Source organism: Phyllostomus hastatus, unplaced genomic scaffold, assembly GCF_019186645.2.
Source record: "Phyllostomus hastatus isolate PE091 unplaced genomic scaffold, TTU_PhHast_1.1 phas_contig_38, whole genome shotgun sequence".
NCBI classification, from domain to species: Eukaryota; Metazoa; Chordata; class Mammalia; order Chiroptera; family Phyllostomidae; genus Phyllostomus; species Phyllostomus hastatus.
Genome location: NW_025333869.1, coordinates 6672053 through 6687496, shown reverse-complemented (window position 1 = coordinate 6687496; position 15444 = coordinate 6672053). Strand labels below are relative to the sequence as shown.

The 15444-nt window shown below is 37.3% G+C and overlaps 1 protein-coding gene across 3 annotated transcripts in view; it reads left to right on the top strand.

Annotated features, from left to right (window-relative positions):
• The window catches only part of ZFAND4 (zinc finger AN1-type containing 4), a 167152-nt gene extending 161633 nt beyond the window's left edge, over window positions 1–5519 (top strand). For all 3 annotated transcript variants that reach the window (XM_045842053.1, XM_045842052.1, XM_045842054.1), the window contains 2 exons: window positions 3790–3907; window positions 4817–5519. In XM_045842053.1, the coding sequence (XP_045698009.1) occupies window positions 3790–3907; window positions 4817–4952 (254 nt within the window). In that variant the 3' untranslated portion in view covers window positions 4953–5519. The remainder of the gene's footprint in view (window positions 1–3789; window positions 3908–4816) is intronic.
• Window positions 5520–15444: the final 9925 nt, after the last annotated feature.

The following is a 15444-nucleotide window of genomic DNA, read 5'->3' as shown; positions in this document are numbered from 1 at the left end:
GAGGTTATATGGCTTCTCTGTTGCTATTGTGCAGTTGTTTGTTCTGGGTGATTTCTCCACAATTTAGTTGTAACTCCAGATTAATCCTAGGAGGTAGTTAATGTGGCATCCATTCACACCTCTCCCATTTTGCCTCTTTCTTTATCGTTGAGTGGACTTAATTCTTACTCTCTTAATTCTAATTCATACTTCGTTGCTTTTTTCACTTCTTACTGCTCCTCTGAAATCATTGTTGCTGAGGTTACCAAAGATCTCCAAATTTTCAAATCCAGTGGATGCTTCTGTATTTTTATGTTGCCTGATAGTTGTGGCCCTCCTTTAAATAGTATTTTTCTCTCTCTCAAACTCTCATTCTGGGATATCACATTGTTGTAAGTATATATATTTTTTAACCTCAGTTTTCTTTTGTATTCATTTTACCAGCCTTCTGCTTATCTTTGGGTATACAATACACTCTTTGGTTGACTTTTTTAGGTAGGCCAAGCCATCTGCTACTTCCTGCAGTGGTGATTCCTTAAACTAGAGATTTATAACTTGCTACCACTTCCTTTCAGTAATAACTATATCATTCTGAATTATACAACAGTCTGTATGAATGTTGGTACAAGTTTTATTTAATTGACCTACTAAGTTCTTCCGTTGGTCCTCCTTGCTTTTCACTATAGGATCTCACTTGGAAACTTAATTCATCTTCATAGTTTTAGTCATCATTTTTAGGCAGAAGATTACCAAAGTTGCATCTTGAATACTACTTTACTTGATTGGCTGCTTTTTCTGTTTGGATGAATTTTTTATAGATCATTGTGTTAAATATAACATTAGACCTGGAAATGCCAAACAAATAAGTTAATAAAAATATTTTTAATCTTCTGAACAGCAACTCTTTGCATCAACATTACTTTATTGACTTTTACAAATTCATATGTTCAACACATTTGAGAGAAGGCTTCAGAGGAGAGTTGAGGATTAATGATATCTTTTTATAGAATAAGTAGAGTTTTACTAGATTAACAAAGTAAAACAGAACACTTTTAAAATAACTTTTAAAAAAGATTTTATTTATTTATTTTCAGAGGGAGGGAGAAAGGGAGATAAACAATGATGTGTGAGAGGAACATCGACTCGTTGCCTGTTGCATGATCCCAGATGGGGACCTGGCCCACAACCAGGCATGTGCCCTGACTAGAATTGAACTGGCAACCTTTTGGTTCATAGGCCAGTGCTCAATCCACTGAGTCACAACAACTAGGGCAAAACAGAACACTTTAGAAGAGACTGTGCATTTAATTTGTCTGGTGCATTATTCAGAGTGGGTATGATGTGGTAAATGACAGAAAGTGACTTTGGAAATTAGGTATTATATTGGACATACTACACCTTAGATGTCAGTCCAAGGAATTTGACTTTTTCCTATTTGTTGTATGGAACCTATATATTAGTGATGGTTCCTAGACTGAAGTAGATGATTAATGAGTGGTTTTCTCTAGTGGGTGGGAGGGTATATGGAACTTTTCTCCTAGAAGAATACTTCAGCTTTGTTTTGGTGCCACTTTATTCCTGTTACCACGATGTTCTCTGTTAGCACATTCCCAAGAGTTCTTGAATGGCAAATATTTGGGAAACACTGAATGAAGTATCTGTAAGGAAAAAAAAGAAACTATGACTACATTGAACTAAATGATCATCAACAGATTTTCTACTTCGGTTAGAGAATAATATTTTAAAACCGAATTTCAGCAATAATTGCCATTAGATGAGCTTCCAGAGGATATCCAATGATATATGCCTTTCTTAGGCGTCCTTTGAAAATGCTTATCTTATTTTTAGTTTTTAAGAAATGGAAAGTATCCCATTGCCTTTGTGAAATGTTCTTAGTAGCTTAGCACACTCGAAGAAGAAAGTGCTTATTAACTGAATTGGTTTCCAGCATTATTCAGAGTCACTCAGATGTTTCCAATTTTGTGTCCAGTTTTGGGCAAGATATGGGTATATATTTTAGACTCATAATAGAGCAGTCTTAATTTTGCTGGACTGGTATATCCAGCATTTAATCTGGGTTGTGGCAAAAGGTATACTGTAATTCCAATTTTTTGAACTCTTGAAGAATTTTTAGAGACTTTTAGCTGCCAGATGAATTAAGTGCAGGCCTCACAACTCTTTATTAGTAGTGGAGAATAGGTACCCATACCACTGATGCTCAACAGTTTTTCTTCTCATTCCTTCCTGTTTTTGTTTTCTTTTCCTCTTCCTTCTTGGACTTTGAGTGCCACCAAGCAGTGTGTACTTGCTTTGGTTTTGTAACAACTGTGGACTATGACTTTGAGCTTCTCTACTTATGAACAGTTAATTGGAAATTTGCTCAGTCCTAAAAGCATTTTACTTATTAATTAAATGAACAGACTTATTCTTATTTATGTCATAACAGATATGTTCTTATTTTTAAGGTGAAAATTCAAGTTGTACAATCATTCAAAATTTGGTAAATGTTTTTTGAAAGGTAGCACTGTAAAATCAATCAAATTAGTCACTATTGCTAATATATTTTGTATGATTATACCATTTAAAATTTTCAGAATGCTTTTTATATATGAGAACTGAGTTGACCTTAAAACACTTAGAAATCTAGGAAGAAAAATACATGTTCTGTTATCTTAAAAATGAACAAATTGAAGTTTTGAAAGAATAATAACTTGCTTGTGGTTTGATGAATTTAATTTCTATGGTATAATTATGACTAAAAGGCCAATTTCATGATACTCTGGTACTCCTTTGTGTGAAAAAAACAAGGTAATTATGTTGCATATCATGTTGTTTCTCAAAGGTCTCATAAACATGATTATGAATAAGATTTTTCTTGATTCACTGACAAGTGTGATACATTTTCTATATACTGATTGTCCTTTGAAATAATCAGAAATGTGTTGGTGTGTACAAACCTTCTAAAAATATGAGTCGCTTGGGATTGCAGACTGGTACAACCACCATGGAAAACAGCATGGAATTTTCTCAGAAAACTAAAAATGGATCTGCCCTTTGACCCTGGGACTATATCCTAAGAACCCTGAAACACCAATCCAAAAGAACCTATGCACCCCAATGTTCATAGCAGCACAATTTACAATAGCCAAGTGTTAGATGCAGCCCTGGTGCCCATTAGTAAATGAATGGATAAAAAAACTATGGTCCATTTACATAATGGAATTCTATGCAGCAGAAAGAAAGAAGGAGCTCCTACCCTTTGTGCCATCATGGATGGAACTGGAAAGCATTATGCTAAGCAAAATAAGCCAGGTGGTGAAAGACAAATACCATATGATCTCACCTTTAACAGGAACCTAGTCAACAAAAGAAATAAACAAACAAGCAAAATATAACCAAAGACACTGAAAATAGAGAACAGGTTGACTGTTGAGAGGGGAGAGGGGAGGGAATTTCAGGGGAAAAGGGGAAGGGTTTACAGGAACAAGTATAAAGGACACATGGACAAAAACTAGGGGCAGGTGGAAGTCGGAGGGAGGTGGGGAGGGCTGGGTGGGTGGGCCGGGATGGGAGTAAAATATAGAAAATTGTACATGAACAATAATTAAAATAAAATTTAAAAGTATGAGTCACAGTTAATTGAAACATATCACATCTAAAAATAGAATCTGCAAATAATTTTAGACATAAAAATAATACAAATTAATTTCTATGGAATAGAAGTTTGCTTGTATTTTAAGTTTTTTCTTAATGGTATTTCACATTTATAAATTATGCCTATATTAATCAAGGTGTCCTTTCTCTAAACAGGGGAATGTACCCATCACCTCCCACCTGTGCAAGCCCCTATTCAAACAAAGAAGAAAACAACAAAGCACTGTTTTCATTGTGGAAAGAAAACTAGACTGGCTACTAGCTACGAATGCAGGCATGTTGGCTAGCTTGAAAAGTTGAGATGCTTTCTTTGTGGTGACCCAACTTGGGGATACAATATAAAATGTTTTCAAAGTTGGTTATTCATAACAGCATTAAGATGATGTTCATATAGCACCCCTCATTTTAACTCCTCCTAAATTGGCTGAAGTGAAAATCAAGTAGATAGCTCATGAATTTCTAAATTCATGAGAACCTCTACCACTCTTTAAATTAGGAGATTTAAACCAATGGGAGAGTACACTTTTTTGTCTTATGATAGATATTCTTGTTTTTGTTTGACGATAGCTTGAAAGAATCCTTTCTCTAAGATTCTATTTTAAATTTAACAAAACAGGACTAAACTTAATGTAGTGTCAATTTTTGGTGCATGTTTATTTCAAAACATGAATAATATATTTATAAAAATGATTTTTCTACCCATAATTATTTTTTTCATTAGCATTGATTAATATGCTACAGGGATGGTGTCTCCTCCTAGATTGAGGCCAGGCATTAAAAATAACTTCTGTCTTTTAGAGTGTATTCTATTCAAATAGAAACAGGTTATCTTGTTACTAAAAAATGTTTTTAAATCCTTCATGGCTTAGTTAGGTTTTATACTTCTCCCAGGTTTAAATAGTAGACATGTTTATCAGCTTTTGCATTTTACTACTTCATAAATGACTATATTTCATTCCACAATATGTTCTTTATTATAAATTCTCATATTCATAGACAATTAATTTGTTCTTTTGGGGATGCTTATGCTTGTTTATGAGTAGAAAAGAAATTCCAGTGTTGAAATTGCTAAAGAGAACCAAAGGACTTTTGTTGGACTACCTCAAGTGAAGCTCTGATTTTCCAAAGAGACACACCTTCAATAAAAATGTGACTATTTATATAAACTTTCTTTGTACTTTAGATGTGGAAACAACTTTTGTGCATCCCATCGCTATGCAGAAACTCATGGCTGCACTTATGATTACAAGAGTGCCGGGAGAAGATACTTACAGGAGGCAAATCCTGTGATTAATGCACCAAAACTCCCCAAAATTTAACTCTTGCTCTGCACCCAACTGTTCTTCCTGAGGAATCATATTACAAGGACAGACAGAAGAAATATTGCTTAGACTGCATTAATTTTGTTCTACTCCAAAAGGTTTGCAAAATAACAAAAGTATACAATGCATCTTGTTGGAGAATGAGAATGCTACTGTATTTGACATCTCTATTCTTTGGTGAATCAAAAGTTTTAAAAATAGTTTTAAAAACTTTAAACTATAATGATTTCACTTTGTTATTGCATACCTTATGTTAAATATTTCACATATTTCATGTTGTGATTTTACCAGGCAAGTCTTCAAAAGATACATTTTACAAAGTTACTATTGACTATGTAACCACCTTCCACATTGTACAGAAATGACCTGTCAAATAATGGCACTAATCAAACTTACCACTTTTCTCTGGGGGTAGTGTGGGTGGGGATTTTTAAAAGAAAAATTTCATGTGTGAAAGTTTATTCAGTTTAATAGCAAGTTCCTCATTATTTCATGCTACCTTTTGTAAAAAAAAAAGAAAAAAGAAAAAAAAAAGAACATTTGGTTTTACCGGTGTGGTTTTAATACATGTAATTCTTCCATATTCATATTGGCATTCAGCTAGGTATCCATTCTATAAAACACATCATCTTAATTATAGTACATATTTTTAAAAATACTACCTTTTAAATGGTATTTTTAAAATGGATGTCCCACTTGTTGCCATTAAATACAGAACCTGACTATTCACACTTTGAAAAACAAAATCTCACACAGCTTGGTTTGTTTTTCTTATATGTTGAGTGCTATTACCAGAAGAAATTCCAATAAATATTAAATTATATTATGAGTTTCATTATTTGATAATTTCAAATAAATTTATGAAGTTTGTTTTTGCTTAATCCCTTCACCTTTATTATCTAGTCCCCCTACCTGCCTACCCTCTGAGAGAGTTCTCTGTATCTATGAGTTTGTTTCTCTTTTGTTAATTTTGTTCATTAGGTACCACATATAAGTGAAATCATATGATACTTATATTTTTCTGATTGGTCTGTTTCACTTAGCATAATATTCTGCAGGTCCATCCATGAAGTTGCAAAGGGTAAGATTTCCTTCTTTTTTCACAGTGAGTAGTATTGCCTTGTGTAAATGTACCACGACTTTTTTTATCCACTCATCCATTGATGAGCACATGGGCTGCTTCCATATCTTGGTGATTGTAAATAATGCTGCAATGAACATAGGGGTGCTTATGTTCTTTTGAAAAAATATATATATGTTTGTTTCTGGTTCCTCTGGATATATTCCTAGAAGTGGGATTGCTGGGTCAAAATCATATCCATTTTTGTATTTTGAGGTATCCATACTGCTTTCTACAGTGGCTGTACCAGTCTGCATTCCCACCAACAGTGTACAAGGGTTCCCCTTTTTCCACATCCTTACCAGCACTTGTTTTTTGATTCATTGTTGATAGCCATTGTGTTTTTTGTTTGCATTTCTCTGATAATTAGTGACACTGAGCACTTTTCCAAATGTCTATTGGCCATCTGTATGAACTCTTTGGAGAAATGTCTATTCTGGTCCTTTGTCCAATTTTTAATTGGATTTTTGGAGGTTTTTTTGGTGGAGATTTTAAAAATTTATTTTATTGATTATGCTATTATAGTTGTCCCATTTTTCTCCCCTTTATTCTTTTCTACCCTGCCCTGCCCCTCCCACAAGCATTCCCCCCAGCTTAGTTCATGTCCATTGGTCATACATATAAGTCCTTTGGCTTCTCCATTGCCCATGCTATTATTTTTTAAAGATTTTATTTTTAGAGAGGGGAAAGGAAGGAGAAAGAGAGGGAGAGAAACATCAATGTGTGGTTGCCTCTCACTGATCCCCTACAGGGGACCTAACCCATAACCCTTGGCATGTGCCCTACTAGGAATTGAACTGGCAAGCTTTTGGTTCACAAGCCCACACTCAATCCTCTGAGCTACACCAGCCAGGGCCCCATTACTGTGTTGGGAACCGCCCTGACTGGTATCAGAGGCTGAAACCCCCGCCTAGCTAAGGCTAAGGGAACGCCCTTGGAACTGTAAGCCAGCAAGGAGACAAAAGCTTATCTTCCTGGCAGGAATGCTGCTTCTGCTGCTTTATTCATAACTGAACCCCAAAAAGCTTGGTCGGTTAGCCAAAGACGGGTAAGATTCCCCACGGGGGGGACGACCTAAGCCAGGCACGATCACTTTTGGGAGGCCCCCCAAAAGAAGGACTTGGGGGGGCTGCAGCAAAAGGGGGGTGATGGACCCTCGCTCCTCGGCTTTGACATAGCCTGAGTTCTCAGCGTCTGGGAAAAAATCTCCTTATCTCTTGGTTACCTTAGTTCCCTTGCTCCACCTAAGCCTGAAACAATGACAGGGTGGTGCAGCTCGGTACTGAGAAGTGCGGATTTCCCGGGGTGATCAGGCCTAAGAAAGAACATGTAAATTACTGTGAAACCTTCTTTGTTTAGAATGCTCTCAGTTGAATGAGAAGGGTCTTAGGAGGAAGTTAGTTTGTTCCTCAGTCTTACAGCTCTTTGACCCCAACTCAATAGACCGGCAGAGTTCTTTGTTTTCTATAGTTCCTTACTTCCCCTAATGAGTACTGTACTTTACCTGAATTATTATGCAGAATGATCCCAATAAAAGCAGGTATGGACGGTAAATCAGCGCGCTCCCCACTAGGGGTGGTGGCCATTTCATCCCTACTTCCCCACAGAAACTAGTCTGTCTCTGTGCATGTGTTGTTTTTTCTCGTGTGTTTATCGTCGAGCCATCCACAGCGTTCCGTGGTCACTGCTGGCCGGTGACCCACGCGCAACATTACTGTTCTTAACCTCCTCTTCTCTATGTTGTACCTACCATTTCTACTTCTTATTCCCTGTACCTTTTCCCCCACTCTCTCCCCTCCATGTGATCTCCATTTCTGTGATTCTGTTCCTGTTCTAGTTGTTTGTTTAGTTTGCTTTTGTTTTTGTTTTTGGTTCAGTTGTTGATAGTTGCAAGTTTGTTGTCATTTTAGGATCATATTTTTTCTTAGATAAGTTCATATTTAGGATCATCTTTTTTCTTAGATAAGTTCCTTTAACGTTTCATATAATAAGGGCTTGGTGACAATGAACTCCTTTAACTTGACCTTATCTGGGAAGCACTTTATCTGCTCTCCTATTCTAAATGATAGAGTAATCTTGGATGTAGGTCCTTGCCTTTCATGACTTTGAACCGTTTTTCCCTATAAAGTTTCTTTTGAGAAATGTGCTGACAGTGTTATTGGAACTCCTTTGTAGGTAACTCTCTTCTGTCCTCTTGCTGCTATTAAGATTCTCTCCTTATCTTTTGTCTTGGGTAATGTAATTATGATGTGTCTTGGTGTGTGCTTCCTTGGGTCCACTTCTTTGGGATTCTCTGAGTTTCCTGGAATTCCTGGAAGTCTATTGCCTTTGCGAGATTAGGGAAGTTCTTCATTATTTTTTCAAATAAGTTTTCAATTTCTTGCTCTTCCTCTTCTCCTCTGGCACTCCTATGATTTGGATGTTGGAACATTTAAAGTTGTCCTGGAGGATCCTAAGCCTCTCCTTATTTTTTTGAAAATAAAAAAAACTTGTTTCTTCATTCTGTTCTGGTTGAATGCTTATTTCTTCCTTCTGGTCTAAATCATTGATTTGAGTCCCAGTTTTCTTTCAGTCACTGTTGGTTCCCTGTTCATTTTCCTTTATTTCATTTTGCATAGCTTCTTCCTCTATTTTGTGACCATACTCAACCATTTCTGTGAACATCCTAATTACCAGTGTTTTGAACTCTGTATCTGACTGTTGGCTCTTCCCCAATTGCTTAGTTCTATTTTTGGAGCTTTGATCTGTTCTTTCTTTTGGGCCATATCTTTTTGTATTGGCCCGTCTGTCATATAGTAAGGGGCAGAGCCTTAGGGACTTGCTCATGGATGGGAGGCAGCATGCTACCCACTTTGCTTCATTTTGATACTCTGCATATGGGAAGGAACAATGACACTTGTTCAGCTCTTGGCTGGCTTTCAGTCACTTCCCCCACTACCCACATGCAAATTGGACCCTTCTGGTGCTGATTCCCAGGTGGGTGAGTTTGTGTACATTTTAGGACTCTGTGGCCCTCTCCAATGAACCCTTCTGTGAGGCTGGGAGTTTCTTTCACTGCTGAAACCCCCACATATTTTTATAGTCAGTGGTTTTGAGGCCTTATTTCCCCATGCTGGAACCCTGGTTTGTGAGGTCTGTCTGGCTCCCCAGTTGTTTTTCCCAGTTTATCTGCACACAAATGTGGGACATCCTGCTCTGTCAGCCACCACCTTGCCTGGTCTGCCAGCTACCACTTTGTTTACTCTTGTCTTTCAGCCACCATCTTGCCATGATTCTCTTCTTTTCTGGCTGCCCATCTCCACCCCTACAGGTCTGGATGAATGTTTCTTTTTTAACTCCTTGATTGTCAGACTTTGATACAGTTTGATTTCCTGGCAGTTCTGGTTATTTTTTGTTTTTAATAAATTTTTTTGTCCTTTTTTTGGTTGTGTGAGGAGGCAAAGTATATCTAACTATGCCTCCATCTTGGCTGAAAGTCTTGAGTTTCACAAGTTCTTTATAAATTTTGAATATTAACTCCTTACCAGATTTGTCATTGGCAAATATGTTTTCCTGTTCAGTATGTTCTCTTTTCATTTTGTTGATGATTTCTTTTGCTATGCAAAAATTTTAGTTTTATGTAGTCTCATTTGTTTACTTCTTCTTATGTTTCACTTTCCTGAAGAGATAAGAAAAAAAATATTGCTATGAGAAATGTCTGATATTTTCTGCCTATGATTTCTTCTAGGATTTTAAAAAATATTTTTAATTTATTTGTTTTTTAGAGAGGGGAGAAGGGAGGGAGAAAATGGGAGAGAAGCATTAATGTGTAGTTGCCTGTCATGCACCCCCTACTAGGGACCTAGCCCATAATCCATGCATGTGTCCTGACTGGGAATTGAACTGGTGACCCTTTGGTTGCAGGCTGGCACTCAATCCACTGAGTCACACCGGCCAGGGTTGTTCTTGGATTTTTATGGTTTTGAATCTAATATTTAAATCTTTTATCCATCTTGAGTTTATTTTTCATTTTGCATAGAATTATTTTTATGTGTTTAAATGAAGAAACAGGCTCAGATTTTCTAGCTATTTAGTGGTTAAGCTAAACGTTCAATCCCTGATATTCTTTTCTTCCCTGTTCTTGTCTTAGATTCTGCATTCTATTGTCTCCTTAATATTTCCTTCCTTACTGTCATTAGTTATTTTACTGTAAAATATGACATCTTCATACTTTTTAACCAAGACTTATGCTTTTTAGTTTTTATGGTTTCTTTATTATATTTTTCCCATTACCATTTACTCTCCTTATACTCTCCTCCCTCTGACAGTCACTATTCTGTTGAGCTATCCCTGTTATGAGTCCTTTTACCTTTTGGCTCAATCCTTCCACCCCCTAAACATTCCCCATACGAGCTGTCATCCTGTTCTCCATCTATTAGTCTGACCCCATTTTACTTGTTACTTCAGTTTGTTCATTAGATTCCACATATGAGTGAAACCATACAGTATTTGTCTTTCTCTGACTGGCTTATTTCACTTATCATAATGTTCTCCAGGTCCATCCATGCTGTTGCAAAGATAAAATTTTCTTTTTTATGACTGAATAGTTTCCATTGTGTAAATGTCCCATACTTGTTTTATCCACTCATCTATTAACGGACACTTGGGCTGCTTCCATATCTTGGTGATTATAAATAATGCTGCAGTGAACATACAGGTGCTTATATTCTTTTGAATTAGTGTTTTTGGTTCCTTTGAATATAGTCCCAGAAGTGGGATTGCTGGGTCAAAAGGCATATCCATTTTTACTTTTTTTGAAGTATCTACATACTGCTTTCCAGGGACTGCACCAGTCTGCATTCCCATCAACAGTGCACAAGGCTTCGTTCCCTTTTCTCCACATCCTCAACAGTACTTGTTGTTTTTTGATTTATTGATGATAGCCATTCTGACAGGTGTGAGATGGTATCTTATTGTGGTTTCTGTTTGCATTTCTCTGATAATTAGTGACATCGAGCATCTTTCCAAATGTCTATTGGCCATCTGTATGTCCTCTTCAGAGAAGTGCCTGTTCAGGTCCTTTGCCCATTTTTAATTTTTTTTGTACTGAGTATTGTAAGTTCTTTATTAATTTTGGATATTAACCCCTTTTCAGATGTATCAGTGGTTATGTTCTCCTATTCTGTGGGCTGTCTTTTTATTTTGATAATTTCCTTTGCTGTGCAAAAACTTTTTAGTTTGATGAAGTCCCACTTGTTAATTTTTTGTTTGTTTCCCTTGCCTGGGGATATATATTCAATAAAAAGTTTCTACAATTGCTATCTGAGAGTTTGCTGCCTATGTTTTCTTCTAGGACTTTTATGGTTTCAGGTCTAATGTTTAAGTCTTTAATTCACTTTGAATTTGTTCTTGTGTATGGTGTGAGAATGTGGTGCAGTTTCATTTTTCTGCACATATCTGTCCAATTTTCCCAATGCCATTTATTGAATAAACTATATTTAGTCCATTTTATGTCCCTGCATCCTCTATCAAATATTACTTGACTATAACGTTATGGGTTCCTTTCTGGGCTCTGTATTCTGTTCCATTAGTCAATGTACCTGTTTTTATGCCAGCACCCATCTGTTTTGATTATTGTGGTCTTGTAGTGTAGTTTCATATTAGGTAACATGATTCCACCAACTTTATTCTTCTTTCTCAGTATCACTGTTACTATGCAAGGCCATTGTGGTTCCATGTAAATTTTTGAAATATTTGTTCTAGTTCTGTGAAATATGACTTTGGAATCTTGATAGGAATTGTGTTGAGTTTATAGATAGCTTTGGATAGTATGGGCATTTTAATGATGTTAAATCTTCTTATCCATTAACAAGGTATGTGCTTCCACTTATTTGTATGTTCTATTTCTTTCTTCAGTGTCTTATAATTTTCTGAGTACAGATCTTTTACATCTTTGGTTAGGTTTATTTCTAGGCATTTTATTCTTTTTGAAGCAATTGTGAATGATATTTCTTTCTTAATTTCCATTTCTGTTAGTTTTTTATTGGCCTATAAAAGTACAACTGATTTCTAAATATTAATTTTATATCCTGCTATTTCATTGAATTCACTTATCAGCTCTGGTATTTTCTTTGTGGAATCTTTGCAGTTCTCTATGTATAGTATGCCATATGCAACTAAAGGCAGTTTTACTTCTTCCTTTCCAATTTGGATGCCTTTGATTTCTTCGTGTTTGTATTGCTGTGGTGAGGACTTCCAGTACTATGTTATGAAAGAGAGGTGAAAGTGGACATCCCTGTCTTGATCCCAACCTTAATCTTAAGGAGAACATTTGTAGTTTTTGCCCATTGAATATTACACTTGCAGGGTGTTTGTCATATATGGCTTACATTATGTTCAGGTATGTTCACATATGTCCCCTCTAGTCCCATTTTGGTGAGGGTTTTAACATAAATGGGTGCTAAAAGCTTTTTATCAAAAGCTTTTTCTGGATGTATTGATATAATCATGTGGTTTTTATCCTTCATTTTGTTAATGTGGTGAATCCCATTTATTGATTTATTGATTTTTTGATTTGTGAATGTTGTACTGTCCTTGCATTCCCGGAATAAATCCTACTTGATCATGGTGTATGATATTTTTGATACATTGCTGTCTTTGGTTTCCTAGCATTTTGTTAAGGATTTTAGCATCTATGTTTATCAGTGATATTGGCCTGTTTCTTTATTTCTTTGTTGTGTCTTTATCAGATTTTGGAATTAGGATAATGCTGGCCTCATAAAATGAGTTTAGAAGTCTTCCCTCCTCTTGAATTTTATGAAATAGTTTGAGAAGCAAAGGTGTTAGTTCTTCTTGGAGTGTTTGGTAAAGTTCACCTTGAAGCTATCTGGTCCAGGACTTTCGTTTGTTGGGAGGTTTTTGATTGGGATTACTTTTAATTGGTACCTTCTTGTAGGTAACTACCTCATGTGGACACTGGCTCACAGTGTCTACGGCATTATGGGTGAGACAAGAGATAAATTCACATGGACTACCAAGTCCTATGGAGGGAAAGGGACAGCACAGCACAGCTACCCTCTCAAGGGGAGGGTGCCTCAGAGCAGCCTGACCACTTTCTCTAGGGGAGAGCACCCCAATCCTTGCCTTGACAGGTTTTTTATTGGCTTTTAATTTTCACAGGAATGCAGGTAAAGTTCATTAATCATTGTCAGGCAATAAGGATCAAACCATAGATAGCATACAAAGAACTGTGATGGCTTATTCTGAGTCAGGGTCTGTTAGCTAAAGGGCTACAAAACTTTGGAAAACACATTTCCTGCTCAAACCTTTATCATTTAATTAAGAGCATTCTTAGCAAAGCAGGTTTCACAGGAGTTAATGCATTCTTTCTCAGGCCTGATTACCCAGGGAACCTGCCCTTTCCAGCACAGGGCTGTACCCGTCCTCTGTCATTGTTTCAGGCTTAAGTCAGGCAGAGGAGGCAAGATAGCCAAGAAATTAGGAGACTTCTCACAGGTAGAATGAGGACTCAGGTTTTGTCAAAGCCGAGGGACGAAGGTCTATCACCCCCTTTTTCCACAGCCCCCAAGTCCTTCCCTGGGGCCTCCATGTGATCATACCTGTCTTAGGTTGTTCCCCCCTTGGAGAATCTTACCCATCATTGGCTAACTGATCAAGCACTGGGGGCCAGTTATGGAAAAAGAAGCAGAAGCAGTGCTCCTGCCAGGGAGATAAGCTTTGTCTCCTTAGTGGCTTTTGGTCCGAAGGTCACTCAGTCTTAGCCATGGGGGGTGGGGGGCGGTTACAGCTCCTGAAACCAGGCAGGGCAGCTCCCAACAACTACCTGCTTTTCTCTTGTGGCTTTTAGGATTCTCTCCTTATCTTTAAGCCCTGTCATTTTAATTATGATGTGTTTTGACATAGGCCTCTTTGGGTCCAACTGGTTCGGTTCTTTCTGAGCTTCCTGGACTTGTGTGTCTTTTTCCTTCACCATGCTAGGGAAGTTTTCAGTCATTATTTCTTTAAAAAGGTTCTTCATCTCTTGCTAACTCTCTTTCCTTCTGGTGTTCCCATGTGGATGGGATGTTATTATGCTTCATGTTGTCCAGGAAGTGTCCTAAGATCTCATTTCCTAAAATTCTTTTTTCTTTTTGTTTCTCTGCCTGGCTTTGTTCCACTTTGTTTTCCAAAGCACAATCCTCTGCTTCAACTAACCTACTGTTTATTCCTTCCAGTATATTGTATTCTTCATTTCTGACTGATCCTTTTATTATGATTTCTATGTCTTTTTTCACACTGTTGAGTGATCCTTATAATCATAATTCTAAACTCTATCTGGTAAATCACTAACCTCCATTTCATCTAGTTCTTCTTGAAAATTCTCTTGTTCTTTCATTTGGAGTCTATTTCTTTCTCTTCCCATTTTGGCTGCTTCTACATATTTTCTACCTTAGATATTAAACTAATCAGTTGTTGAGCCAATCACTTTATTAATCTAATCAGTCTTTAATTGGCAGTCAGGTTTAAGCACCAAAGGGCGGTGCAGAGTAATGCTTGCAGGCAGGGATATTGCTTCCCCTCAGGTTTATGCCATTCAGAGAGGAGTGGTCTACCTGAGAGAGATGGCTCCTGCTGTATGAGGGATGACTCAGCATATGGATCTGGTGGCTGTTCCCTCAGTTCTCTTCCCAGAGCCACTAACCTTAGACTCTCCTCAAGTGTCTCTAGTCCACTCTGCCCTCCCTTTGCCAGCATCCGTGGTAACTGGCTGCAAATGAAGTTTTGTGCTCTGTATCCCTAGCCATCTCTCTCTTGCCAACAGAACCCTTGGTGCTTTCCACAGCTGGATATTATCTGGGTTCATTTTTGGTGCTGGTGCTGTAGGCTGGGGAGCTGAGCTTGGGGTTTAGATCCCACACTTCTCAGGGGAAACTCCCCAGTTGTTGAAATATCCCTCTAACACTTCAGCTGCTACCCTTGGGAGCCCAGCCAGCCCTCTTGCATCTCCTCTCAACTACTTACCAGTCATGTTGTATTGAAGTGTTTTTTTCTCTCTGTCCGTGGTTATAAAGCTTCTCTCCAGCTAGTGTTGAGTGGTTATTCAAGATGATTTCTCTACAATTTAGTTGTATTCCAGATTGGTTCTGGGAGGAGATTAGTGTAGCTTTCACTTTTTCCTCTGCCATCTTGGATGGCCATCTTAGGGGATGGCCATCCCCTAAGTTTATTCTTGTGTATGGTGTAAGAGGGTGGTCTAGTTTCATTTTTTTACATGTATGTGTCTAGTTTCCCAACACCATTTATTCAATAGACTATCTTTATCTCATTGTGTGCTCTTGACTCCTTTGTCAAATATTAATTGTCCATAAAGGCCATGTTTATTTCTTGTCT